Here is a 27,069-nt window from a genome sequence, read left to right as displayed (position 1 = left end):
GGATCTCTTCATAAATGGATGTGATTTTCCAGCTTTTCCCTCTGCTGGTAACATCTTGGATCTGTCCAGAGGCAGCACATGGAAAAACCTACAGTGGAAAGGGAATTGTTGTCACCTCACCTGAGAAGTGGGAGCCAAATTCAGATGTGAGGAGAGCAGGACAGCCCTGGGAAATTTCTGGGAAAGGGAATTGGGGTTGATTTTTGATGTTCTGGCAGAAATTCCCTGCGCACAGGGGCACACAGGAGAGGTTGAACCTCGGCATCTTTGGTGCTTGCTCCTCTCCCTTCATCCAGGGAGAGATTTATCCCAGGTTTATCTTTAAGCTGGGAGCCCCCTTTGCCCTGGGATCCCAGCCTTGAGCCCGTATTTAACACCACGCCTTGAGAGATGATCCCTGGGCTCTTCCCGTGCCAGCTGCAGTTCCCAACAGTTCTCCCTGCCCTTTCCCACCTGGGCAGCTCCTTCCTGCAATTCCTGCCTGTCTTGGTGTCCCCACAGCCCTTCCCAGGGGGACACAAGCTCCGAGTGTCCCCAGCCCGTGGGAAGCAGTACTAGGACCTGTGGAATGCTCCTCCCAGAAGATTAGCCAATATTCCCAGGGCAGGGCAGCTCCCAAGCCTTTTCTACTTTTCTTTCCTTTATAAACGTGGTTTTTTACTTCTTCTAGCTCATTCCAGAGAGCAGAGCTTTGGATTTCTCGCAGCTTTTCTTTCCTTTTTTTTTTTTTTATTTTTTTTCCCTCCCCTTCGGGTTACTGGCGTGCTGCCAGGGCCTCGCAGGGCCAAAGTTTTATCTGTAAGGATATATTTTTTTTCAAACCAGCTGCACACAGAGAGCGAATCCCCGCTCCTGGGGCAAGCTTAACTCGGCGGAGGAAGAGCAGCAGGAGCGCTGCTCCTCCGGCTATTCCTGTCAAGATGGATTTATGGCTTTAAAAGGAGTAAAGGGAGGCGGGGGGGGGGGAAAGGAAGGAGAATTAGAATTGCCTGCAGGAGCCGGAGCTCGCAGCACAGCCCAGTAAAACACGGGCGAGGAGCGGGGATCTCCGGGCATGGCAGGGGGAGCGCGCTGGGAGCCGGGGCGGCCGGACCATGCCTGATCCCAGGCTCTCGGTCTGCCTTTACAGAGCCCAGCCCGCGGATCTGAGCTCGCTTAAGCCACGACCAGGCTCTGCTATGTTGGCCAAGGCGGTGCTTTCCCTTGGGCTGTGGCTGCGGCTTGCTGCGGGACAGGACACACCTGAGTCAGGTGAGTGCCTGGAAAAGGCAAAGGCGTTCCTGTGGTGCTTCCTTTGCTACGTTTTGCCCCATAAACCCTGTGCAGAATAAAAGCTGAGGGTGTTTTAGGTGCTTTTTTAGGTATTTAGATGTCCTTTGAGTACAAGAAACAAACCTGTCTGCAACTGCCGCTTAGAAAGAAGTTTTGTCGTGTTTGTTTCGAGCGGGGAAGAGGAAATCGTTGTAGAAATTTGCGGGGTTAAGAGTAATCGTGTGGAAAAGTCCCCGCTTCTCACCGTGGACTTGAGGACAGGCACAGAAAGAAGTCAAGGCAGTGATTAACACTTGCTAATCACTGTAATTCAATCATCCAGCTCCGCTTTAAAACGTTTTCTCTTGGATAGTGCTGATGGAAAATGAAAATGGGTCAGTCCTGCAGAGCTGGCAGCGGGGAAGGGGACGTGCAGGAGGTGGATGTCTCATTCCTGGACCCTGGGCAGGGACTCATCCCACATGGTGGTGGCTGAGCTGCTGCAATTCATCGTGTCCTGCCCTGTGGAGCAGGTTCTGTGACTGCAGGGATGGTTGTGTTTGGTTTTCACCGCCCCTGGAAGCTGCAGTGCGGTGGGAAACGAGAGGGAGAACCTCGTGTGTGCCTGGCCAGGAGCTCCTGAGACAGAGCAGCCCATACTGCTGGGTCTGACTGTGCTGGGTGCACAGAGAGGCTGGCTTCTGTCCCTCAGTGTCCCAGGGTGCTGGCTTCTGTCCCTCAGTGTCCCACAGTGCAGGGTTCTGTCCTTCAATGTCCTGGGCTGGGGCTCAGATCCCTCCCGTGGAGCTGGGTTCTGTCCCAGGCTGGGTTCTGTCCCTTTGGGTTCTGTCCCTCTGGGTGCTGTCCCTCGGTGTCCCAGGCTGGGTTCTGTCCCTTTGGGTTCTGTCCCAGGCTGGGTTCTGTCCCTTTGGATTCTGTCCCTCTGGGTGCTGTCCCTCGGTATCCCAGGCTGGGTTCTGTCCCTTTGGGTTCTGTCCCTCTGGGTGCTGTCCCTCGGTATCCCAGGCTGGGTTCTGTCCCTTTGGGTTCTGTCCCTCTGGGTGCTGTCCCTCGGTATCCCAGGCTGGGTTCTGTCCCTTTGGGTTCTGTCCCTCTGGGTGCTGTCCCTCGGTGTCCCAGGCTGGGTTCTGTCCCTTTGGGTTCTGTCCCTCTGGGTGCTGTCCCTCGGTGTCCCAGGCTGGGTTCTGTCCCTTTGGGTTCTGTCCCAGGCTGGGTTCTGTCCCTCTGTGTCCCAGGCTGGGTTCTGTCCCTTTGTGTTCTGTCCCTCTGGGTGCTGTCCCTCTGTGTCCCAGGCTGGGTTCTGTCCCTTTGTGTTCTGTCCCTCTGGGTGCTGTCCCTCGGTGTCCCAGGCTGGGTTCTGTCCCTTTGGGTTCTGTCCCTCTGGGTGCTGTCCCTCGGTGTCCCAGGCTGGGTTCTGTCCCTTTGGGTTCTGTCCCTCTGGGTGCTGTCCCTCGGTGTCCCAGGCTGGGTTCTGTCCCTTTGGGTTCTGTCCCTCTGGGTGCTGTCCCTCGGTGTCCCAGGCTGGGTTCTGTCCCTTTGGGTTCTGTCCCTTTGGGTTCTGTCCCTCGGTGTCCCAGCTGGGGCAGGAATGGTGCTGCAGCTCCCGGCATTGTCCCAGCGCTCCAAGTCCACCCGGGCAGCAGCAATTCCCATTGTCCTGCCATCTTGCTGCCCTGGGAGCTGGTGGCATGTACCCAACCAGCATGAACAATGCTCAGACCTTCAGGGTGTGTGACAAAGCCAGCCATGGCATTCCAGAGGGGTTGTGCTGCTCCAGAGGCGAAGTGTGTGTGTTTGGGATGAGCTGTCTTGGGGATGTGCTGCCTTTGGAATCACCCTCTGGGCAGGAGATGCCCATCCCAGCCTGGCACAGCTCCTGGCAGGGGCTGGTGCCTTGTCCAGAGGTGTTGTGATGCTGTGCCACGGTGTCAGGGACAGGGACACTTTGGGATGTGTGTCCAGAATTCCATTTCCCTGGGATTGGACTGAATGTGAGTGACTGTGGCTTCATTCTCAGCTGCAGTGGGCAAAGTGAGGAAGCTGCTGGGTGGTCACTGGTGATTCGACATGCTCAGGAACGACTGGATTGTCCTGGACGATGGATTTTGGATTGTCCTGGACAATGGGCGCTAGATTGTCCTGGACAATGGGTTTTGGATTCCTGCACAAAGTCAAGGCAGATTATGACCGATTTTCCCCTTCCATTTTTGGGTCCAGATTCAGATCTGGGCAGCAGCCATATAGAGTGCAGCCTTTTGGTGGTTTGGGCTTGGATAAATGGAATTTGATTGTCATTTCCTGGGCTGGTATCGGCAGAAAATGATGGGGATGTTGCTGTTGTGAGTGAAAAATAAAGACACAGCCCATCCATGCACACTTTGTGGGGGACCCTACTGCACTTACTGACCTCTGAAGCACTGGCATAATTCCATGATCCCAGAACTGTTGATAAAACAAGCAGAGAGAGCGAAACTCACGGCAAGATCACAAGAGATGACAGCACAGTTCCCCTCCTGCTGATGGGATTTGTCTGAAGAGCCATTTCTCATCCTGAACTCTGTGCCGTGGATGAGCTGGAGCCTCTAAAGACTTTTAACCACATGAGATTTTTGGGCTTGGTGGACGTCACCCCATCATCACGCAGGTGACCTCCCCATTTCCCATGGGGTCTCTGCCACGGTTTGAAATGTCAAACCCTTCCTGGGTGGCTTGGGGGGAGAATTGTCTGCCAGGGAGAGGTGGTGCCTTCCTCCTCCTGCCTCTCACTGTGATCCAGAGGGGCCACAGAGAAGCTCAGCCCGTGTTCCTCAGTTCCTCTGCCTCCTTCTCATAGCGGAACTTTTCTCCTTGCGTGGCCAAGCAGTGAGAGAAGACAAACGTGGGATGTCAAACACAGTTAACCCAGACAGGACATGATCCTTCTTGGCTGTAACTGAGCCCCACGAGCTCCAAGGCTGTGTAAATCAGGCGTGTGGAGCGTGTTCAGCTCCCAGCTGAGAGCGTGGGGAGCTCCTCGAGCGGATGTCTTCTGTCAGCATCACGGGGAAGTCTGGCCAGCTGTTTTCCTCCTGGAAAAGCCAGCGGGCAGCGTTGTGTTTCCATAGTGACATCCTGCTCCCATGTCAAGCCCTTCAAAACACTTGTGAGCCCTGTGCATTGACCGGGCATCACGCAGGGAGTGACAGCAGGACCCTGCCGTGGGTCCCGTGTCTCTGCCCGGTGATCAGCTCTGCAGTTATCCCTGACAGTTCAGGACTCAACGAAATGCTCACGGATGCCACTTTCCCTCCAAATCCCCCCCTGAAAAGTGAGAAATCCAGAAATCCTCACCCGGCACCTCGCCAAAGCCGTCTAAAGTGAGCCAAGTGCCTGAAAGCAGCAGCTGCTTGCGTAAGCAGGGATTTGCTGGTAACAAAGCCCGCAGCCCCACCTCTGGCACGGATGGCATGTTTGTACTGGATGCAGGACAAGGAGCAGGAGGAAGGATGAGGGAATTGAAAGCCTGGACCTGCAGAGAGGGGCGATGCTGCCACGCTCCTGATGGGGGGAGAGCCTTTGTCTCGATTTATTTATTTATTTATTTTTTAAATGGATTTTTTCAGCTGGATAGGAGGAGTTTGTTTCCATCTCATGCAGGGCTGGGATGATGGTTGAATGAAGGAGAAGCTTTCTGCTCGACCCACAGAGCAAAACACACCCCTGCCCACCGGTGGGTTTAGCTGCTGGTTTTGTTATCCAGTTGTTGTTAACCAAGGCAGAACCTTGTGGTGTCAGATTGGGGCTCTTCCTAATTAGCACAGCAATGAGTGATGGGGAAAACCAGCGTTTAAGGGATGTGAATGGGATGCACCTCTCTTGTGTGCAGGGCACACGCTAAAGCTGTGACTCCCCAAACCTTTGTTCTTTTGGGGTTTCACACTAAAGGACACAGCTGTGACTCCCCAGACCTTTGTTCTTTTGGGGTTTCACACTAAAGGACACAGCTGTGACTCCCCAAACCTTTGTTCTTTTGGGGTTTCACACTAAAGGACACAGCTGTGACTCCCCTTTGTTTTTCACACTTGTGCTCACCTGGCTGTTCCCCATGCAGGTAGCTCTGGCAGCAATAGAATTTCTGCTCCCTCGGGGTGGATTCCCAGCTCCCCTCCCAGTGCTTGTGCACATGACCCTGCTGTTTACTGCTGCAAGAACGTCCTTTGGCCATTGATCCCTGCCCTGCCAGGGCCAGACACTTTTCCAGCTGCTTGTTGCAACATTTGGGAAGCGAGGGACGCTTCTCAAAGTGGTGAGGAGCAGAGGGGAAGAACAACCCTGCCTTGCCAAGATCTCTCCCTGTGTCCTGCCAGCCAAACCAGTGGCTTGGACTCCTTCCAGCAGAGAGGAGAGCTCAGAGCTGTGGCTTGCCTTACTTTGTGCAGCCAGCAGCACGACCCAAAGCCCTGCTGGAATGCCACTGAGACTTCTGGGATCCAGGGGCAGGGACCTGTGGGGTCACAGTTCAGCTCTGCTGGGTGATGTGGTGATTCCTGGAGTTCACTTTCATTTTCTGAGCACCAGGGCACTGCGAGGGAGTGTCTGTGGCTTGGGGTGAGCTGTGCTGGATCACACAGAACTGGCTGGGATCCAGCTGGGTGCAGGATCAGGGAATGGTTGGGCTTGGGAGGGACCTTAAATCCCATCTCATCCCACCCCCTGCCATGGCAGGGACACCTTCCACTGTCCGAGGCTTCTCCAAGCCCTGTCCTACCTGGCCTGGGACAATTCCAGGGATCCAGGGGCAGGCACAGCTTCTCTGGCCACCCTGTGCCAGGGCCCACCAGCCTTACAGAATTTCTTCCCAATATCCCATCTAAGCCTGCTCCCAGTCAGTTTGAAGCCATCCCCCCTCGGCCTGCCACTCTCAGGTAACTTCAACTTTCTCCCTTTCTGAATGCTCTGCCTGATCTCTCCTGTTGTTCCAGATCCTTTGTGCCTCTGCAGTCTCAGCCAGCACCTCTCCCTGAATCCTGGGATTTGGTACAAGACAACCAAGCTTTCCCAGTAGGTGCCTGTGCAGCTTTTGGGTTCACACCACTCCACTGATGCTGTTCCTTCTCTCTCCCCTGCCAGGTCCCCAGCCATCGATCTCCAACACAGAGGGAGACCTCCTCTTCCTGCTGGACAGCTCTGCCAGCGTCTCCCGCTATGAGTTCTCCAGGGTCAAGGAATTCATGTGGGACCTTTTGCACCCTTTCACCTTTGGCCCTAGGGACATCCAGACCAGCATCATCCACATCAGCACCACACCCACCATGGAGTTCCCGTTTGACCAGTACCTGACCAGTGGCACCCTGAGAAAAGCCATCAATGGCACGCGGCAGCTCATGGGTGACACCAACACGGGCAAAGCGTTGTCCTACGCCAAGGAAAAATTCTTCAGTGGGGAGGCTGGGGCCCGGCCAGACGTGCCCAAGGTGCTGGTGTGGGTGACAGATGGCTTCTCCACCGATGACATCTCAGAGCCCATGCAGCTGCTGAAGGACATGGGGGTGACCGTGTTCATCGTCAGCACCGGCCGCAGCAACTTCCTGCAGCTCTCAGCTGCTGCCAGCCAGCCCTCGGACAAACACCTGCACTTTGTGGACGTGGATGACCTCCCCATCATCACCAAGGAGCTCAGGGATGGCATCCTAGGTAGGCTGGGAGCTGGCAGCAGGGATGAGGATGGGTTGGTGTTTGGCTGTGGGAGAATCTCCCAAATCTCATGGTCATCCTCAACCAAAAGTGCTGCCCCTCCAAAGTGAAGGGGTTTGCCCACCGTGCTACAGGTCCAAGTATAAATCGAGTCTTCTGGGAGGTCTGGGACAAATTCCCTTGTGTTTGTGAGGAGTTCAGCTGGGAATGAGGAACTCAGACAGCAAAATATCTGAATTCCTTAAAACCCCACACATCTTTGAAATGAGTCATGCAGGTCAGGCATCTGCACAATCCAGGCAGAGCAGGAAAATGCCCCACCTGCACAGGCTGTTAACCAAAGGTTTCCCAAACAAGAATGATTTCACCTCAGCAAGAGGCTGCTGATTGTGGACACAAAGTGCCTGAGCCCCTTGAATTGATTTTCACGCTCAGGGTGATTTTTTTTCCCTCTCAAGCATTGTCTGTCTCTGTGGCAGCTGATGGGGGAACACAAACATGTTGAACACATCCAAAAAGGGATGTGTGTCCTTGGCAAGGATTTGGTCCTGTCAGCTCCCTCCAACTCTAGGATAGGTCTGACTCCCTAAACACACCACCTCCAACTCCAGCAGTTGTTCTCTTACAAAATACAATTAAAGTGCCTGTTGTCAGCATTGAGACTATAGGAAAGGAATGTTTTTATTCCAGAAATCCCCTGTCCTAGCATGTTCCACATCCACCACATCCATGGCCTGATTTGGCCAGCACAAGCTTTGGGAGAACAGCCCAAGTGCTGCCCCTCTGCTCCTCACAGGGTTGTGGTGGTGGCTCTGAGAGGGAACAGGCAGCAGGTTGGAGTTTCCACCACTCCAGGTTTTTAGAGCATCCAGAAAAAGCTCTGAGGAGATCAAATTCCACGATCTGGGCCTCAGGACAGGCTTTGGAAGGCAAGGGCACTGCCATCTGCCCCTGGGGTTTGTCTCAGCCTCCCAGATGCCTCTGGATTTGTTTGGAATGCTGAGGGAGTTGCTGTAACTTTGCATACTTCACACAGATTTTTTTCTGGAGGTTCTCCATTGGAAATCCTGATTTCATTCCTTATTTGACTTCTGCTGTGTGAGGTGGAGCTGGCTTTGGTGCCCCAGTAACCCTTTCTACAAAATCCTTGGTGTGTAGCAATTCCTTCTGTTCCCAGTCACAGTCATTAAAAAAAAAAACCACCCAAGGTCTGTATTCTCCCCCAAACACCCAATTCTCTCCCATGTGAGAACTGGGTAGCATCAACAGCCCTCATCCTGTCCCAGCCACCCCACAGACCCCCAGGCATTTTGTTTCAGTGCTTATTCATTTTCTTGTGCATCCTGAATCCAGGTTATGTAAAACAGCATCCCAAAAATTAGAAATCTTCAGCACAGGAGATCATAAAATCTGCACAGGTCACAACTGCTGTGCCTGAGGGCAGCATTCTGTGCATCCAGCAGGCCTAAAACCTGCTGGGCTGGGATTTTAATGGAAGGTGAGACTCCCACATGAATCCAAGAGTTGCAGAGTGCCAGACATTGGTCACATCACCTGATTTCACCCTAATAAAGCTACTAAAGTCCACTGCTCCCTACCTGGAGGAGGCAGCCCTCACTCAGCCCCCTCTTGGGATAGCAGGGACAAACAGGATCTTGGCAGGAAGGAATTAAGCCTTTCCAACTCTGGAATGGCCCAGACTGGTTTAATTATCACTGCTCTCTTATCTTCATCTCCTGCTACTGTTAAAAAAAAAAAAATCAGTGGAGGCTTTTGTAGAGGCACAAACAAGCCTTGTCAAGAGCTGCTCCCCTCCTTCCATCTCCTTTCCAGGAATGGGGTATTCCATGCCTGCCCCACAGATATTCCAGCACAGGGGTTCCTGCCAAGCTGCTGCTGCCTCAGGTGGACTGAGAAGCCTCAATCTCCTCTCAGGAGAGACTCCTGAGATGTGGTGGAGCTGAAATAGCTCCAGTGCTGCTGCTGCTCTGTGGAGGGATGAAGGACATGGACTGTGGATGACTGGGTGTGTCTACTGCCCTTTTTTTTTTTTTTTCCCATTATTTTTCCTTGGCCCTTGGAAGAAATCTGCAGAATTCAGTTCCCAGCCAGCCTGGCAGTGGCACAGCTGGCTTCTGGCAGGCACCCCAGCAGGAAAGGAAGGTTCTCGGGCTGTGGAGGAGCTCAGGTTCCTTCTGTTGCATCTTAGGTGTGCCCAAAATGTGGCATCTGGAGCTCTCCTTCTGGGGAAGGACCCCCTAGTGTTGTGAAACCAAGGCATTCCTCTGAGCTGACATCAGGTCTTGTGCCTGCAGCCACTTGCTCTGTGCTCAGCCCAGTTGAGCTGAGGCTGCTGACTCAGTTCCAGCCTTTGGCATCACCTCCTGAGCCAAGCTTTGCAGGGCCCAGCAGGCCCCGAGCATCACCAGTCCCACGTGGGCTCAGGGCAATGCGTTTCTGACCCGAAACAAGGTCCTGGGTAACTCCTGCTGCAGTGAAGGCTTTGGGTGCTCTGGTGGTCTCACCTGGCACTGAGTCCAAGCAGGTGAGCACAGGGAATGATCTCAGACCCTGAATGTCCACCCTGGAGATGGAGAAGTGTCGTGCCCCCTCCTAAAATCAGAACTTTCCCCACTCATATCAAAGCAGGGAAATTTTTCCCAAATCCCAGCTGCAGCTTCCCAGACCCAGATTAGGACAGGTTCTCCTGCCTGGCTGCATTTCTCACCCTCATCATGGAACCAGCAGCATTCCTGCAAGTCTGATCCTGATCTCTCCAGAGCCCCGGGGATGCCAAGTGGCTGCAGAGTGGTGTTTGGGGTCACCAGGAGGGGGAGGAAAGTGTCACCAGCTGTCTGAGTGTCACTAGGCAGGCACTGGCTGGGTCCAGGACAGTATATTTAACAGGCTGCTTCCCTCTGGGAACAGATAGGCTGGGAAACACATTGTGGACATTGATTTTTCTGTGGTTTATTGCCCTCTTTATATGCTGAAGGCATCTGGGGTTTGGCAAGAAGGGGCAGAGATGTTTGCTGTGGGCTGCTGCCTCCTGTGCTTTGATCTGCCCCCTTTATTCACAGTGCCCCTGCCTCCAAACTCACTTATTTCCATTCCCTGAGCTTTTGGCAGGATTTTTGGCAGGACTGAGGCCTTTCCTGTGCTCCCTGTTCCTTCGTGGCTTGGCTCCTGGTGTTTGTGGGGCTCACAGAAGGGTGCAGTGCCCCAGGACTGCTGATCCTGCCTCCCACCCTCCAAGTGGGAGGAATGCTGCTGGCTGGGATGGGATGGGATGGGATGGGATGGGATGGGATGGGATGGGATGGGATGGGATGGGATGGGATGGGATGGGATGGGATGGGATGGGATGGGATGGGATGGGATGGGAGTGGGCAGGGCACAGAGCAGGGAAATTGCTCCTGACTGCCTGGGAGAGCCAGGGAACAACTCAGAGGAAAAACTGAGGCTCTTTTATTTGGTACAGGGAAGTTGGCAGGGCCTCGGAGCAGCTCGGAGGAGGAGAGCTGATCCTCTCCTGGCTAAGTCTGGGATTGCAAAGCAACCCCATCCTGCAGGTTTGGGAGGAATTTTGTGCCTTCCTTTACCTCTGTGCAATGGGCAGCCAGTGAGAATTACCTAGAGTGTGTCTGAGCACGAGCTGGAAGGTTCTTTTATAAGGATTTAGGAGCACTTCAAGGTTCAGGGTGCTCTTAAAAATCCTTTAAAAACAGAAGAGCATATACACGTTTTTGTATATCACTTCCCTGGAGCTAGAAACAGAGCCCTGTGTGTTTCTGCCCCTCTGGAAGACCAGAGAACAGTGGAATTTTGCTCAAAATGGGCTTGGAAGACCACGCATGTCAGAAGGGTCAAGTAGCAGAGGAAGCTGGGGGAGCTCCCAGCGTCACAAGAGGTATTTTTGCCTGGCATTTGGGGTCTAGAACTCAAAGGTAGCACGAGCCTCAAAGAGAAGGCTCTGTGCAGGGGCAGGGAGAGGTGAGGTGGCACAAGAGGGCTCTGAGTGCTGAATGTCACCAAACAAGGGAGCTCTGTGCAGGCAGTGACCTCAGCTGAGCTGAGTCCAGCTGGCTCAGCAGGGCTGGGCAGTCCCCAGTTGCTGCCCCTTCTTCCTGGCCACTGGTCACTGACAGAGAGCAGTGAGAAACGGAGAAAGGGAGAAAAGGAGCCCTCTGGGCTGCTTCATGTACAGGAATGTGGAGATTTGGTTTCACTGGTGATTTCCACAGGGAACTCCACCTCGGTGACTTCAGGTAGCAGTGGTGCTGCCAGCTGCATCTCCCACCCAGAAGGGCTGGGATTTCAGGTGTGCCATGCTCTGGGGGTTGATGCCAGCACTGATTCCTGGTCACTGTCCCTCTTCCAGATGTCCTCCAAGCCAGCCGGCTCCATGCCACAGATGTCACCTCCAGCAGCTTCCGCCTGCTGTGGCCCAAGCTCCTGTCCCAGGAAACTGGCTACTACAGCCTGGAATATGGCCCAAGGGCTGATCCAGCAAGGAAGAGGACACAGCAGGTGTCTGGGGCTCACACCAGCCTCGTGCTCAGAGATCTTGCACCAGAAACCACTTACGAGGTGTCTCTGATTCCTGAATCCAATGTGCACTACTTCCCCCCCCAGACCACAAGGGTCACCACACTGGCAGGTAAAGTGGGCATGGCCTGGGCGCAGTCCCTCCTTGGGGACAAGGACATGATCCCTGTCTCCCACCTGAGGCTGGAGGTGGAGATAGAAGGTGCTGGAATGACCTAAGGGAAATCTCAGTTTGAGAGGGAAGGAGAGGGGAAGAACTCAGAGCAGGAAGCAGAAAATAACTCAGATTTATCCTGGGGAGCAGCCTGCAAAAAGGTGGCAAACTGAAAACCTGGGAAGGAGTGGCAAAGTCAATGTGGACTTCTACACAATATTAATTTTCTGCATGCAAGAACAGTTCTGCCCGAGTTCTCCTGCCCAGGTAGAGGAACCCTTTTCTTTGGGCTGAGCTGAGTATCAACATCTGCTTGCTGGGTTAATTTTAATTCCACACCCTTGAAGGCCGATACGGTGCAGCTCAATAATGCTCATTAAATCCTCCTTCACATCTCTTTCCATTGCTTGCAGAGGAAATCAGCCCAGTTCAGGTTCTCATCTCGGAGCCTGGGCCTCGCAGCTTCCACGTGAGCTGGGCTCCTGTGCTGGACAGCGTGGCCAGCTACCAAGTGCTGTATGGGCCACTCCCAGGCAACTCAGTGAAGGTGCTGGAGGTGGATGGGAGGCACAACAGCACCGTGGTGGAGCACCTGGCACCCAACACCACCTACCTGGTGACAGTGACTGCCATCTATAGATCTGGCAAGGAGAGATCCCTGTCGGCCAAGGCTTGCACCCAGGAAGGTGAGCAAGGGGAAGTGGCAGCACAGGGAGTCCCTGGAGGGTCACCTGCCTCGAGGTGAAGGCAGAGGAGTCCGTGAATCCAGTCCCTAGGGTGGGATAGAGAGGAAAGTTTCATGAGCAGCTCTGGATGTGCCATTAGGATGGAGCTGATGTGTAAGGGCTGAAAAAGTATCACACACACAGTGACAGCTGGCAATGGGGCATGGCTGAGCTGCTGGTGCACCTGCAGAATCTCCCTAAAGAAGAAAGAAAAGGGCCTTTCCCTCATGAGTGCTCTGTGCCTGCTCCTTGGGGTGATTTGGCATTAGAGGGGGTAGAAGTTGATGACGTTGAGAAGTTAATAAGCAGAAACTTGTGCTCTGGAGCACCTGTGAAGATATTGCAGGAGGCAAATTCTGGCTCTTATCAGGACTCAGGAGTGAGGAGTTCAGGGGATGACAGAGCTGAGGGTGTGGGAGGGACTCGATGATCTTGAAGGTCTCTTCGATCCTCGTGATTCTGTGATTATGTGTGTGATTATCTGTGTGATTCTGTGATTCTGTCTGATTCTGTGTGTGATCCTGTGTGATTCTGTATGTGATTGTGTGATTTTATCTGTAATTCTGTAATTTTCTAAGTGTGTGTGATTGTGTGTGTGATCCTGTGTTAATCTCCGTGTGTTCCTGTGTTATTCTCTGTGTGATCCTGTGTAATTTTCTGTGTGATCCTATGTAATTCTCTCTGTGATCCTGTGTGATTCTGTGTGTGATCCTGTGTAATTCTATGTATGATCTTGTGTGATCCTGTGTGATTCTGTGTGTGATCCTATGTAATTCTCTGTGTGATCCTGTGTGATTCTGTGATCCCATGTGATTCTGTGTGTGATCTTGTGTGATTCTATGTGTGATCCTGTGTAATTATCTGTGTGATCCTGTGTGATTCTCTGTTTGATTCTGTGTGATCCTATGTAATTCTCTATGTGATCCTGTGTAATTCTCGGTTTGATCCTGTGTGATTCTCTGTGTGATCCTGTGTGATTTTCTGTGTGATCCTATGTAATTTTCTGTGCAATCCTATGTAATTCTCTGTTTGATCCTGTGTGATTCTCTGTGTGATCCTATGTAATTCTCTGTTTGATCCTGTGTGATTCTCTGTTTGATCCTATGTAATTCTCTGTGTGATCCTGTGTAATTCTCTGTTTGATCCTGTGTGATTCTCTGTGTGATCCTATGTAATTCTCTGTGTGATCCTGTGTAATTCTCTGTTTGATCCTGTGTGATTCTCTGTGTGATCCTATGTAATTCTCTATGTGATCCTATGTAATTCTCGGTTTGATCCTATGTGATTCTCTGTGTGATCCTATGTGATTCTCTGTGTGATCCTGTGTGATTTTCTGTGTGATCCTGTGTGATTTTCTGTGTGATCCTATGTAATTTTCTGTGCGATCCTATGTAATTCTCTGTTTGATCCTGTGTGATTCTCTGTGCTCCCGTGTGATTCTCTGCGCTCCCCTCTCCGCAGAGGGCTCCAAGGTGAGTCACCTCCGTTTCGAGGACATGGGTCCCAACATCCTGCGAGCCTCGTGGGACGCTGCAGCCGGGCCGGTGCTGGGTTACCGGGTGCGCTGCCGGCGCCAGAGCGGCCGCTCCTCGGTGCTCAGCGTGTCCCCGCAGGTGCACAGCGTCCTGCTCAGCGACCTGCCCTCGGGCACCTCGGGCAAGGTGTGTGTCCAGCCCGTGTACAGGAACCGGCCCGGCCAGAGGCTCTGCCGCACCGTGCACAGGCAGCCAGGTGAGCTGCGAGCATCCTTAGCCGGGTGTTACAGGGTCACAGAGGAGACCCCAGGGCTGGGATATTCCAAACTGGTACTGACCAAAGTCGAGCTCTTTCCCCCCGTTTTTAGGAGTAAGACTCCTCCTAGTGGAGTTGATTGGAGGCAGGAGGAAAAAAAGCGTGGAGTGGAGACAATCGTGGAGCTACTTCGGGATAACAAGGGTGGGAACACTGCTGAAAGCTGCCACGGACATTGGAAGTGCTGTTTAAAAGTCATCTGAAGCCTTGGTTGCCCTTTACCTTCCAACGTGGCAGGGGACAAATAACAAAGCCAGTTACAAAGACACAATTCTTCCTTCTGCTGCCCACTTTCTGTCATGGGCATTAAAGCATCGCTGATAGGATGGAGTAAAACTAAACAGAAAGAAGAAACAGAAGCCCCTTTTTCCCAGAAAGAGGCTGGAGTGAGAGTAAAAATGCCCCCAGGGGTGGGATCCCTGGCTCAGATGTGGAGAATGGGTGGCTAAAGCTGACATTTATATTCCTTGTGTTCTTCCAGCTACAGAAGCCCAAGGATACAGGCACAGAGAGCGTGACAGACCAGAGTGAGCGGATTCCCAGCAGAGCAAGGGATCTTGCTTGGACAAGGACTTGGACCAAAAGGAGGAGCCAGGGGAGGAAAAAACCTCCTCTCCCAGCCTGTGCTGTCCCTTGAGGTGTCCTGCTTGTCCAGCCCAAATCCTGTCCCCAGCCAAGTTCTCCCAGAGCTTAGAGGCTTGGCCTGGCTGGATGGAACAACCAATCTGACTAAAAGATGCCAAATCTGCGCCCATTTCATATAAACACGCCTGACAAATAACAAACTGAAGGCAAAGTGGTGGATCCTTACCATTGCTTGCTTGCTGCCTGTTCTCTATTTATTAAAGGTCGATCCAGATGTATTTTTGCAGCTTATGAGCACATCCAGGACTGTTCAGTGCCCTGGCTGTTCATCCAGGGTGCTCAGAGAAAGATTCCACGTGGCCAAATCCATTCCTGCTGCCAATAGCCATGGAACCTGGAGTGTGAGAGAGCAGGAAACCCAAAATCCTGGGAAGGTGCTTCCCCAGCAGGTCCCTCCAGGGCTCTCAGCCCTCAGCTGAGCTCAAGGAGCAGCTGAGAGTCCAGAAAAAGCCAGACAAGACCATTTAAAGCACTTATTTTTGTTTCTGTGGTCCTGCCTGGTTCATCACCACTGCATTGGTCTGGCATTCCTGCAATCCCTTTTCACCACATGGGAGTCCTGCTGTCCTCATGGAGGTTAATTAGCCTGTTCTGTGACTAATTACAGGCAATAAGTCTCCAGCACTATCATTCCTCTGCACTCTGAACACACACAGCACATCTCTGGTGTCTTGTCTGGGTTCCACTGGCTTCCACCCAGTGCTAAGCTTGAGCTACACTTAAAAATCTAAGGTTTTAAGAGTAAATCTGATTCTTTCCCTTTGACCCCAGGCTTGAACTCGCTGTCTCTAAGCCACCCTGGAATGGGGAGCTGGAGAGAAAAAAAAAGAAAAATTGATTATAAATACCTAGTGACCAAGGAGATGGTTTCAAAGTTCAGGGCTTAGGGCTGTAAAGAAATGTAGATACTTCTCTGCTAAACCCCAGCATTGGTGAGAACACCCTCCCTCAGTAACACTTGCTCTATTTTAAATTTATTGCTTATTTGTCCTACATGTGGAACTTGTTTTTGAAGCTGTGCTGTTTGTTGGAGAGCCCCACGCAGCCTCACAAATCCTTCTTAAAAGAGCTTAAAACAGTTTCTTTCAGAGCTGAGAGGAACTTTTATCCCTGACTTTGTCTCCTGAGAGCTGAGTCCTTCATCTCCACATTTCTGGAGCATTTTCCTTGGGCTGCCTTGTTGGAGAGAGGGATAGAAGGGAGGTGAGTCATTCATTAACTCTATAAAGAGATTTTCACCTGATTTGTGTCCTCCTTTGGAATGTGCATTTGTGACTGATTAATCTCATCTCTGAATGGATGACAAAACCCCTGGAACTGCTCATGTAATAAGATGATTTTGTTTGTTCTTGCTGTAGGACAGAAATTAAGTTTGCACAACTCCCTGCATAGTTTATCAATACATTAACGTGTCATTCCCCCACTTGTAGCACTCCCTTCTGAAGACAATTAAATATAAATACAAGAGCTACTCAATGGTTCCTTTGTGGTTTATGGCAAATCTGTGAATTGTGGGTTTTGCTCCAGGGATTGAAAATCTGGCATTCATAGAATCATAAAAGTTGGGGAATGCTTCTGAGATCACTATGTTAAATCATCATTTTAAATGACTGGGAAGTGTGTGTTCTACCCATGCCTGCATAGCCTGGTTTACACAAAACTTCACCCCCATCCCTCAAAAAATGCGTTGTAAATGTAAAAATAGAAATGCATTGATAAAGCCTTAGTTCCAGTAAGAATTGTTTTACAAGGAGAGTCACTGAAATCTTGGCAGAACTGGTAAATATGTGTGAACAACACGCTCGGGCACAGGGTGGGATTGTTGGGCTGTCCTGTGAGGGGACTCTGATCCTTGCAGCTCAGGACATTCCATGTTTCCGTGATTCTAAGCGTGCATTTGGGAAAAAACACGAACATTTAGAGAAAAGATCTGAGGAGGTGTCCCCTCCTGGGCATGGTCCAGGAGTGTTCCGTGTTTCATACCGTTTCAGGCTGCAGAATTCCACTCCCCTTTCCTGACATCTTTCCCACTCCAAGCAGCTGGACAAGGAGCCGATTTCCATGGGAAATCGTGCTCTTTATCCCAGATATCCAAAGGGATGGGTTTCCCTGTGCTCCCCTTCTCTTTTCCACTTTTTCACCATCTTTCCCATTCCAAACTGTTGGATCAGGCGCCAATTTTCATGGGAAATCCCGCTCGATATCCCAGATAACCACAGCCACGGGCTCCTCCACGCTCCCCTTTTCTGCTTTCCCATCCTCTCTGCCATTCCAAGGAGCCGATTCCCAGGGAAAACTGGGATAATTCCAAGGCCGTGCCGTTTTCCAGGGAAATCCGGGATAACTCCAAGGCCGTGCCCGCCTCGCGGCCCTTAGCAACGCCCCGCACTCCCGTTGCTACCCGGAAGCGCCGCCCCACTCCTTTTGTCCCTCCCGGCGCTCCGTCCCCCCACACGGCAGTCCCGCTCCTCCCTCCTTCCTCAACCAATCAAATCCCACAAGCGGCGCATCTCCGCCAATCAGAGCGTGGCGCAGCGCCCCAGCGGACCAATGGGAGGCCGGCCTGTCGTCGGCGCATGCGCGCGGGTCGCCGCGCGTCCCCCGCGTGGAGCCGCCGCCGCCGCCCTCATGTCGTGGCTGTTCGGGCTGAACCGCGGGGCCGCGCCGGGCGGCGGCGGGGACGCGGCAACCCCGGGCACCGGCACAGGCAGTGCGGCTGGCCTCTCTCTGCCGCCCGCCCCGGGTAGCGGCGGCTCCGGGGACCGTCAGACGCCCAAGGACAAATGGAGCAACTTCGACCCCACGGGCCTGGAGCGCGCGGCCAAGGCGGCGCGGGAGCTGGACGCGTCCCGTGCGTGAGGGGATGGGTTATGGAGGGTGGGAGAGGTCGTCACGGCGTGGGGATGTGTGGAAAGGAGGTATCAGAGCAGGGAACGGGCTCTGCTCCGTGGGGCCCGGCCGTGGGACGCGAGGAATGGGCAGGAAGCTGTGCCCGGGAAATTCCACCTGGACACGAGGAATTGTCTGTTCCACTCTCACGGAGACCGGAGAGGGTGTGGAGTGTCTCTCCCTGGGGATATTCCCGATCTGGCCGGACACAATCCTGTGCCCAGGGATGACCCTGCTGGAGCAGATGAGACTCTTGGGGCCCTTCCAGCCTGACCCTGGAAATGAAATCCTGGCATCCCCCCGTGTCCTGTCGGGTCCCACCTGCCCAGGGCAGCCTCTGGCTCCTGCCCTGCTCTCCTGGGGTCCCGGGATCAGCATTCCCAGCCTCTGAGGGCTTCCTGAAGGGTTTGTGACAGGAGAGGGAGGCACCAGAGCATCTTCATAAAATCACAGATTTCCAGGATGGTTTGAGTTGGAAAGGACCTTAAATCCCATCTCATTTCACCCCTGCCAAGGCAGGGACCTTCCACTATCCCAGATTATTCCAGCCTGGCCTTGGTTGGATCTTTTCCACAGCTTTGCTGAGAAGTTCCATAATAATTTATCCCCTGGAAGGTTGAATGTGCCATTGCTGAACTGAAACAGGGTGCCTTGAACAGTCTGAGCATTTTCTTTGCTGAGAAAAGACCTCTCACTGTCCATAATCGCTTCCCACCCTCCAGGCCATGCAAAAGATGCTCTGAACCTTGCCCAGATGCAGGAGCAGACCTTGCAGCTGGAACAGCAAACCAAACTCAAGGTGGGTTGTAATTCTTTACGTGTGAACTCCTCAGGCAGCTGCCAGGTTTGGGAGGGTCAAAAGTTAAATTTTTTCCTCTGTAGAGGATGAAAAATTTTCCTTTCTGTTCAGCTTCACCAAATTGTTGTGATTTGCCATTAGGGAAAAGAAATGCAATTCTGCAAGGTGAAGTCTCAGCTAATTTGGCCTATTTTGACACTTTTTTTTTTTTTTTGGTGGGTTTGATTAAAACTTGCACATCCTGAGTGGTTTTGTAACTCCTGGGATAACACTGCTGGTTTTGGGGGATGACATGGGAATTTTAAAGTAGATGGGTGAAGGACAGACTTCTGTTGTCTTATAAAGGAGTTTAGGCATTGTTTGGGTGTTGATTGGTCTCTTGGAATTTTTTTTTAAATTGTATTTAATCCTGAAATGGTTAATTACGCTGTTTCTTACCATCATTTTATTACCCTATATTACATTTCTTGAGTCAATACTCATCTTTTAAGGGTACCACTCTGATTACTGGGAGATTTCTTGGAATATAATTGTCAGTAGAATTTTACTCCAGGGTGATTTATGAATTTCTGATAATGAAATTCTCTGATTGTTTCACCAGGAGTACGAAGCTGCCATAGAACAGCTGAAGAATGAGCAGATCCGGGTCCAAGCAGAAGAGAGAAGGAAAACACTCAATGAAGAAACCAAACAGCATCAAGCAGTAAGGGAGTGAGGGGGAAGCCAAGTGAGGGGAGACCTTGTTTGTACCTTCCCTTATAAAAAAGGCAATGATGCATTAATTATCCCTTTCATTATCCCTTTATTTAATTATCCCTTCTTGGGGCGAGGGGGTCATGGGCAGCCAGAGTTCTGGAGGTGTTCACAGGCTGAGCCCCTGTTCTGTCCTGGATTTGTGATGTTGAGCTGGGTTTTTGTTCCCAAGTTCTTGAACATCCAAAGGAACTGATGGTAACAGTTTCTCTCATTCTGGTTTTTGTTTATTTGGGATTTTCCTAAAGGGCTTTTCAGGGAAGTGTTGAGCAATACTGATTTATCAACTGCTAGCCTGGACAGTGAAATGGCTCTGAGTTATTTGGATTTCAGTCTTAAGTAGATTGAAACCATATTTCTTCTGAATTAAACAGGAAAAAATATCTAAAGAGGAGAAGTGTTACAAATCTGAGTAGTTGTGAGCAGTGTTGGCTCTTCATGGTTTGTTTTAGCTCGAGTCACTGACGTGACAATAATCCTGAAACAGGGAAAATAAAGGCTGACTTTTATATTAAAAGAAAAATTATGGAGATTTCTTAACTCTTGAGAACTCAGGAGATGAGGGAATTGATTCATTCTAATGGTTTATCCAGCTTGGGAAGTTTGCTAGAAATGTTTATTTGGCACGTGGTGCTTTTACCCTGGCAAAGTTTGGACTTTGAGCGGGGCTGGCCCAGGAAGCAGCTGCACACTCAGCTGCTCTCAGGGGTTGGTTCTTCACCTCCTGCTGCTCACAGGCCATCATTTGAAGTCACATCAAACTCATGGGTTATTTGAAATCCCAGCAAACTCAGTCTTGGTTTAGTCCCTGATGTTTTACTGTTGTTGAGGAGATCATTTCCAAGGTGTTCTGCTGTCCCTGTGTTTGGAATAGAGAATGATGTCACCCCCTGATACAGAATCCTCCCTGCTGGTGGATGTGGATCCTCAGCCCTCTTCCAGTTCAGTGGAGATGATTTGGATTTATTTGGAGTTACAGTGGAAAATTGATAAGAGGGATTAATGAGGAACAGTTAAATCTTTATCAAAACCAGAGCCCATCAGCACATCCTGACAGTTCTACTGCTTGCAGTCACCAGTCCAGATAATGTGGTTTAGAACATGAAAACCCTGGTTTTCCCTGTGAAGTCTCCTTTTCTGGGCCAAGAAATACTTGCTCTTTGTTTTGACGTCTGTGATCCCTAAAAATGAAGTCAGACTGCAGAGACTTCTCAGCACAGAGGAGATTTTGGTGCTGACTGAGGATATTTTGCCCTGTTCACGTTCAAATCCAGGATAACTGTTTGTGTGGATTTTCCCATTTTACTTGTTCCTTTTTTCCTCCTGAACCTCATTTCCCTGAGGACCAGGCTGTTTTTTAACTGCCTAGTCTATGTATTCTCAATTCTATTTTGTTTTTTGAAGAGAGCCCAGTACCAGGACAAACTGGCACGGCAGCGCTACGATGAGCAAATGCGACAGCAGGTAGGGTGGATTCCTGCTCTGATCCAGCTGGGAATGGACTGGGAGCCTTCTTAAATCCAAAAGATGCTCTGGAGCAGTGCCCTGTCCTGCTGGGCACAGTTTATCTGTATTATCTGCTGAACATCAGCAGTGCTGGCCTGGCACATCAAAGGTGGGCACTAGGAGAAAGCAGCAGATTGAAATTAGGAGGATAAATCTGGGAAATGGGGGAGAGGAAAACACACTTCAACCTGAGCTCCAGCTTTTTCAAAATACATGTAGCACTCAAGTTTACACTTGATGGAGTTCTTACAACATCAACATCTCTTCTGCTGTCATTTCTCCCTGTAGCAACTTGCTAATGAGGAAAATCTGAGGAAGCAGGAGGAATCTGTGCAGAAGCAGGAGGCCATGAGGCGAGGTGAGTGTTCTTTGGTTTTTTTTTGGCTGCTGAGGGTTTGAGGGCATGTGGAGTCCTTGTGCTGATCTTTGTGTCCATGCTGTGTTTGATGTCAGATTGGCAAGAGCAGGTAAATCCCAGTAGTGCTAAAATTACCAATTGTTTCCAAGGTTAGTTTTAGAAAGGGCTGCACTCCTAAACATCTGCCCTGTCACTCCTGGATTTCTCAATGAGCTGTCAGCATCTCCTGATTTCATACTGGAACATCTTCTGACTTTATACTGGAACAACCTAAAATAGAACCAGTTTTGAGGAGGGGAGAGAAACAAAACAGAATTCTGGGAGGAATGGTTGAATCTGTGTCACCTCATCTCCATTCAGTTTAATGCAGAAAATAAAAGAAGTTGTAGTGTGAAACTTGCTTAGTTTCTTTTTGTTTTGGGAATTGCCAGGTTTCCTGGGTTTGCAGAACTCCGCTGGGGTGCAAGTCCCAGAAATGTTGAGGCAATTTGTGTTTGAATGGGGTGGGAAGGCTGGTTTGCTCCGAGCACAGATGTGGACAGCTGTGCTGCCATCCAGTGAGAAAAGTGTAGCCTGAATAAAACAGCCCAGTGCTGAAACCTTGTAGGGTTGGGTTATTTTACTCCTGGATTTCTCCTTAATTCTCCTCTCACACAATTCTGCGTTTGAGCTTCCAAAATCCCATTTGATACCGGCAGCTCCGTTTTGCTTCTCCCCCTTCCGAGCGCTGCGCAGCGACTTCTCTGGGATTTTCCTGCTCCTTGGCACGAAACCACCCAAAAATTTGACCTCTCTGCTGTGTTTTTTTCCCTCTTAGCTACCGTGGAGAGGGAGATGGAGCTGCGGCACAAGAACGAGATGCTGCGGGTGGAGGCGGAGGCGCGGGCGCGCGCCAAGGCCGAGCGCGAGAACGCCGACATCATCCGCGAGCAGATCCGCATCAAGGCGGCCGAGCACCGCCAGACCGTGCTCGAGTCCCTCAAGTAGGTCAGGCCAGGGCCTGGAGCCTGTCCAAGTGTGTGCCAGCACGTGGGAGAGCCTGGGGTTTGTTCCTCTGGTGCTTCTCCAAGTGTGTGCCAGCACGTGGGAGAGCCTGGGGTTTGTTCCTCTGGTGCTTCTCCAAGTGTGTCCCGGGATTTGGGAGAACCTGGGGTTTGTTCCTCTGGTGCTTCTCCAAGTGTGTGCCAGCACACTGGAGAGAACCTGGGGTTTGTTCCTCTGGTGCTTCTCCAAGTGTATCCCGGGATTTGGGAGAACCTGGGGTTTGTTCCTCTGGTGCTTCTCCAAGTGTGTGCCAGCACACTGGAGAACCTGGGGTTTGTTCCTCTGGTGCTTCTCCAAGTGTGTGCCAGCACATTGGAGAACCTGGGGTTTGTTCCTCTGGTGCTTCTCCAAGTGTGTGCCAGCACATTGGAGAACCTGGGGTTTGTTCCTCTGGTGCTTCTCCAAGTGTGTCCCGGGATTTGGGAGAACCTGGGGTTTGTTCCTCTGGTGCTTCTCCAAGTGTGTCCCAGCACATTGGAGAACCTGGGGTTTGTTCCTCTGGTGCTTCTCCAAGTGTGTCCCAGCACATTGGAGAACCTGGGGTTTGTTCCTCTGGTGCTTCTCCAAGTGTGTCCCAGCACACTGGAGAACCTGGGGTTTGTTCCTCTGGTGCTTCTCCAAGTGTGTCCCAGCACATTGGAGAACCTGGGGTTTGTTCCTCTGGTGCTTCTCCAAGTGTGTCCCGGGATTTGGGAGAACCTGGGGTTTGTTCCTCTGAGGAATTTCCCTGCTTGTCTTGCTACATTGTCACCTGAATGGCAACCAGAGACATTTATAGTGATACAGTTTTTCTAAGAGATTATTTCAAGCCTACACCTGAGTTACCCTGAGAACCCCTCAGTTCTTTCAGAACATCCACCACAAAGGTATAAAGCAGTTTGTCTCCACAGGGGTGGGTGTTTAGATTTGGCATTGGTTAATTGTAGATCCTTTGAGATTTTGAACAAAAGAAGCTTTAAATGCCTACAGTTCAGCACAAATAATGCATTAAAGAAGTAAATTGGTACAGTCTTAAGGCCAGATGCTTTTCTGGATTCAATCCCAGCTCAAGTGTAGACATCAGATGATTATAAAAATATTTTCCATGCTCGTTCATGTTCCAGTTCTGAGGTGAGCCCTTAGCTTTGACTTGTTCTGAAGAATATTAACTTTAATACAAGATGAAAGTCTGTTTTTAAAATTTATCAATTCAGTCCTTGAAATCCTGTTCTCTCTTGCTTGCCTTGCTGTTTGCTTACCACAGGACAGCTGGGATGCTCTTTGGGGAAGGTTTCCGTGCTTTTGTAACAGACTGGGATAAAGTCACAGCCACGGTAAGGTTGGGATATCTGGCAGTAACTTCCAGAAAAGCCTTCTGTAAATATGTGTTAAACTCCTGATTGTGTCACAGCTTTAGATCTAATTTTGATGTAGCCTAGAGAGCACTTAGAGAACTCTTATCTGTGCTAAATGAATTGATTAAAAGCCAGACCAGCATCTTTTCACAGGACAAAGAGCTTGGCAGTGGAACCTTGGGGACATAAAGTTGTTTCTAAGTGCAATACTTAAAACAAAACAGCAGTGAAAATATGTTTTTGATAGCATGGCTGGTTAAAATAGAAATTTTGCTTTAAATCAGTCACCACCATCTGCTCCACCCTCTGATTTTATACACACAAAACATCCTTTGCCTGAGAGCACTGGGGAGAACAAGACAAGCTTTTAGTGGCTCCTTTTTCATCTGTACCTGGGATGTCTGCAGCATTCAGAGTCTTTTGTAGATCAGTGCTTGGTGCTTTAAGCTGTGCATTCACTTGACCCAGATACCAGCTTTCCTGCACTGTGGTCATTTTTTTTTGCTTCTGATATTCTCTTCTTTTGTGAATTTGGGACCTTTAGCTGAAAAAAAAAAAGGTATATTTTTGGAAAGGGGATAACACAGCTGGAACTCCTCTCTTCTGTTGCTTTGAAATTACTATAAGGTAAGAACCAGTCAGTTATTTTAAGATTCTTGTAAATGAAGCCTAAATTTTCAACTGTCTGTTCTAAGGGTTGCTATTCCTCTTCCCAGCCAAGCAGAACCTCAAAGGTTCTACTTCCAAGTTTTTTGTTCATTGTGGTTTTAGTGTAATTCACTTTGTTTACTGACCAGAGACCCATTCCTTTGCTTGATACTTTATGGCAAACAGTTAGGCTGTGTAATCAGACTGATTTTTACAGTTGGCAATTGGGTTTTTGTTCAATACAGAACTCAGTTTTAAAGCTTTGTTTCTCTGTATCTTGTGGCATGAGCATCAATGAAGTCCAAAAGTCTGTGAGATCAGATCCATCCATGCAGAGGGAATTTTGGTGGATGGTCTAAGAGAGCATGAGATCATGGCACTGCTTTTAGAGGGAGGCTGCTAAAAAGGTGAAAACTGTTCTGTATCTGAGCTGAGATCCCTCACTCTTTGCATCCTGGAACTCACAGTTCTGATCCCTTCGTGTTTCCACCCAGAACAGAAGTGATGTCACACATTTCAGCAGAGTGAGAGCGAACAGATGGTGCCTCATGGTTTATTGAACAGTGCCATCCTTGTTGTCCTTGAGGCTTTTGACCCTGATCTGTACTTGCAGGAAAAGTCAGCTTATTTTAAAAGCAATTGCTGCAGTTTGCTCTTTTCTGTGATATAAATTATTGGCATCAGCTTTAAGCTGACTCCTAAGTCTGGAGTCTTTCTGCTTCACTGGCAGATCAATGGGAATGTCTCATTTTGTGGGGCTTCTGAAAGAGCAGCCCAGTGCAGTGATGGCAGTTCCCATCCAGTGATGGTAATTCCCATTCCCATGATGGGTCTGGCTTTGTTGCTCCTCTGGAGTCCCCAGTTCCCAGTTGTGTTGGGGCTGGCACCTTTAGCAGACATTCCCTTTTTGTTCCCCACTGTGCCTTGGTGGCAGCCACAATTCAGCTGTGGCTGAATTTTACATTCCATTTTACCATGGAATCTTCAATTGAGCTTTCATTTTCTGCTGTTCTGAGGGGCATTCTGGCAGGCAGCACCTGGCTGCTGGGGCTGTTTTATCTTCATTATTCAATCCAGTTGAAAATCTGGACAGCCCCACACATTTTGGGCAGGATATACTTTTGGATTCAGGACTAAATGCTTCACTTGTGCTTCCTCTGCCTTTTGCTGTGCAAGAGCAGTCAGTGAACAGGGATTGTGAGACCTTGAGTGTCTGAACAGGGATAAAACACCTTACCAAAAATAAACCCCTCCTGGTCAGCATTTGTCCTGAATCTTAATTCCCTACCCCAGGGCAGGCTGCACACAACAGCACTGCCTTGCCAAGTGGTTTTTTTTTAATATTTCTCCCTTCTCTTTGCAGGTGGCAGGTCTGACCCTGCTGGCAGTGGGGGTTTATTCTGCCAAAAATGCCACGGCTGTAGCAGGGCGTTACATAGAGGCAAGGCTGGGCAAACCCTCCCTGGTGAGGGAAACCTCCCGGATCACTGTGCTGGAGGCTCTGAAACATCCTGTCAAGGTAAAATTCAGCTTTGTTCCCGTGTTACACTCAGCAAAACTCAGGTTGGGATTGTCAGTGGGTCTGAATAAACAGAATATTGGAGGTAGAATGGATGGGCTGAGCATTCTGTAAGATGTTTTAGTCCAAGTGAGTTGTCAAAATGTGGGGTTTTTTTTTCTACCTGTGAGTAACTGAATTTGTCCTCTCAAGGTTGGTAAACGTCTCACCAGCAAGGCTCAAGATGCCCTTGAAGGAGTTGTTCTCAGTGTGAGTACTCTGTTTTCCTGTCTTGGGCTGTGAAGGATGACTTTAGATTCTAAATAAGAGCTGCTGGCTCTTTAAACTCACTTCTAAAGCTGTAATTCCAGCAGTTTTGGAGTCATAGCACCCTTGGGACACTGAGACCATAAATAAGCTCCTGTGTTCAGTGTGACATGCATTAAGCAGCCTGTTCACCTTTTTTCCTCTATGAAAAGCAGTTGGAAGTCTTAATTCAGTCCTTGCTCTGGTGCAGTTTCTCTCTGTATTCAGCTTGTTAAGATTCAGAATTCCACTTGTGCCATCTCAAGTTAAGGGTTATTGAACCCAGACCTGCTTCTAGGCCAAAAAAATCGAAATATTGTGTGCATTTGCCCACCCTGAGATTGGTTCTTAACTTGCTAATTAGTGCTACTTCTGTATATTTGCTTCTAAATTTGCTTCCTGGTTATCAGGCAAATTTAAGAGCTGACTGAAGCTGCTGAGAGAAAATGTTCCTGCAGGAATAGCTCTCTCTCAGTATCCCCAAATACAGTAGTAATATAAATATGAGTTTATGACTTGAGAAGGAAAGAGTTGCTTATGTTTTGACATATCCCTCCCAGGACATCATTAGGAAGTGAATATTTAGGTCTTATCTGTTCCTAGAGTAGTCACTGCACTGCTTCCTGCACTGCTCCTTTTTCTTATGAAAGAATTGTAACCAAGTGGACAGAAAATGGAGTAAATCCTCACATAGGACAGGAAATTACCTTGGTGTGGAGTCATGAGCAGCTGAAGTTAAGACTTAAAAGCTTGAGCCTGGAGTGCTGCCTCCTTCCTGCAGGTACTGATCTGGGAACCTGGTAGGTGCAGCTCTTTTTGTGCTTTCTGGTCCTTACATTTAACTCTTTTCTTGCAGCCCCAGTTGGAAGCACGTGTGAGAGACATTGCCATAGCAACAAGAAACACAAAAAAGAACAAAAGCTTGTACAGAAATATTCTGATGTACGGTCCCCCTGGCACTGGAAAAACTCTCTTTGCCAAGGTAAAAACCTGCCAACATTCTGCCAACCTGCACGTTGCAAAGTGTTCTGAAAATTCCAGGGCCTGAGAAGCCTCCCTGGGCTGAAATCTATTGCTGGAGTGTTGCATAAACATTGTATTCCTGTTGGGGAGGGAGGAAAGGGCA

General features: G+C 50.1%; 2 protein-coding genes across 3 annotated transcripts in view; both read left to right on the top strand.

The window, feature by feature from the left end:
* The first annotated feature begins 928 nt into the window (after nucleotides 1–928).
* VWA1 (von Willebrand factor A domain containing 1) lies at nucleotides 929–17,667 on the top strand. Its single transcript, XM_062507416.1, has 10 exons — nucleotides 929–1,066; nucleotides 1,137–1,251; nucleotides 6,382–6,945; nucleotides 11,327–11,605; nucleotides 12,061–12,333; nucleotides 13,834–14,103; nucleotides 14,645–14,690; nucleotides 15,083–15,149; nucleotides 17,085–17,201; nucleotides 17,269–17,667. Exons 1-10 carry the CDS (start codon nucleotides 1,055–1,057, stop codon nucleotides 17,665–17,667), a joined length of 2,142 nt encoding a protein of 713 aa, XP_062363400.1. The 5' UTR covers nucleotides 929–1,054.
* The window catches only part of LOC134052801 (ATPase family AAA domain-containing protein 3), a 22,961-nt gene continuing 13,374 nt past the window's right edge, over nucleotides 17,483–27,069 (top strand). The window contains exons 1-10 of one of the 2 annotated variants that reach the window (XM_062507464.1): nucleotides 17,483–17,659; nucleotides 18,420–18,496; nucleotides 19,098–19,199; nucleotides 20,654–20,713; nucleotides 21,044–21,113; nucleotides 21,931–22,096; nucleotides 23,401–23,470; nucleotides 25,503–25,658; nucleotides 25,851–25,907; nucleotides 26,800–26,925. In XM_062507464.1, the coding sequence (XP_062363448.1) occupies nucleotides 18,452–18,496; nucleotides 19,098–19,199; nucleotides 20,654–20,713; nucleotides 21,044–21,113; nucleotides 21,931–22,096; nucleotides 23,401–23,470; nucleotides 25,503–25,658; nucleotides 25,851–25,907; nucleotides 26,800–26,925 (852 nt within the window). In that variant the 5' untranslated portion in view covers nucleotides 17,483–17,659; nucleotides 18,420–18,451. The remainder of the gene's footprint in view (nucleotides 17,660–18,419; nucleotides 18,497–19,097; nucleotides 19,200–20,653; nucleotides 20,714–21,043; nucleotides 21,114–21,930; nucleotides 22,097–23,400; nucleotides 23,471–25,502; nucleotides 25,659–25,850; nucleotides 25,908–26,799; nucleotides 26,926–27,069) is intronic. The other variant, XM_062507465.1, reaches the window with a different exon arrangement.

This window comes from Cinclus cinclus, chromosome 23 (genome assembly GCF_963662255.1).
Source record: "Cinclus cinclus chromosome 23, bCinCin1.1, whole genome shotgun sequence".
Lineage (NCBI taxonomy): Eukaryota > Metazoa > Chordata > Aves > Passeriformes > Cinclidae > Cinclus > Cinclus cinclus.
Note: the sequence above shows the minus strand (reverse complement) of the source record. Positions and strands in the feature narration are given on the sequence as shown.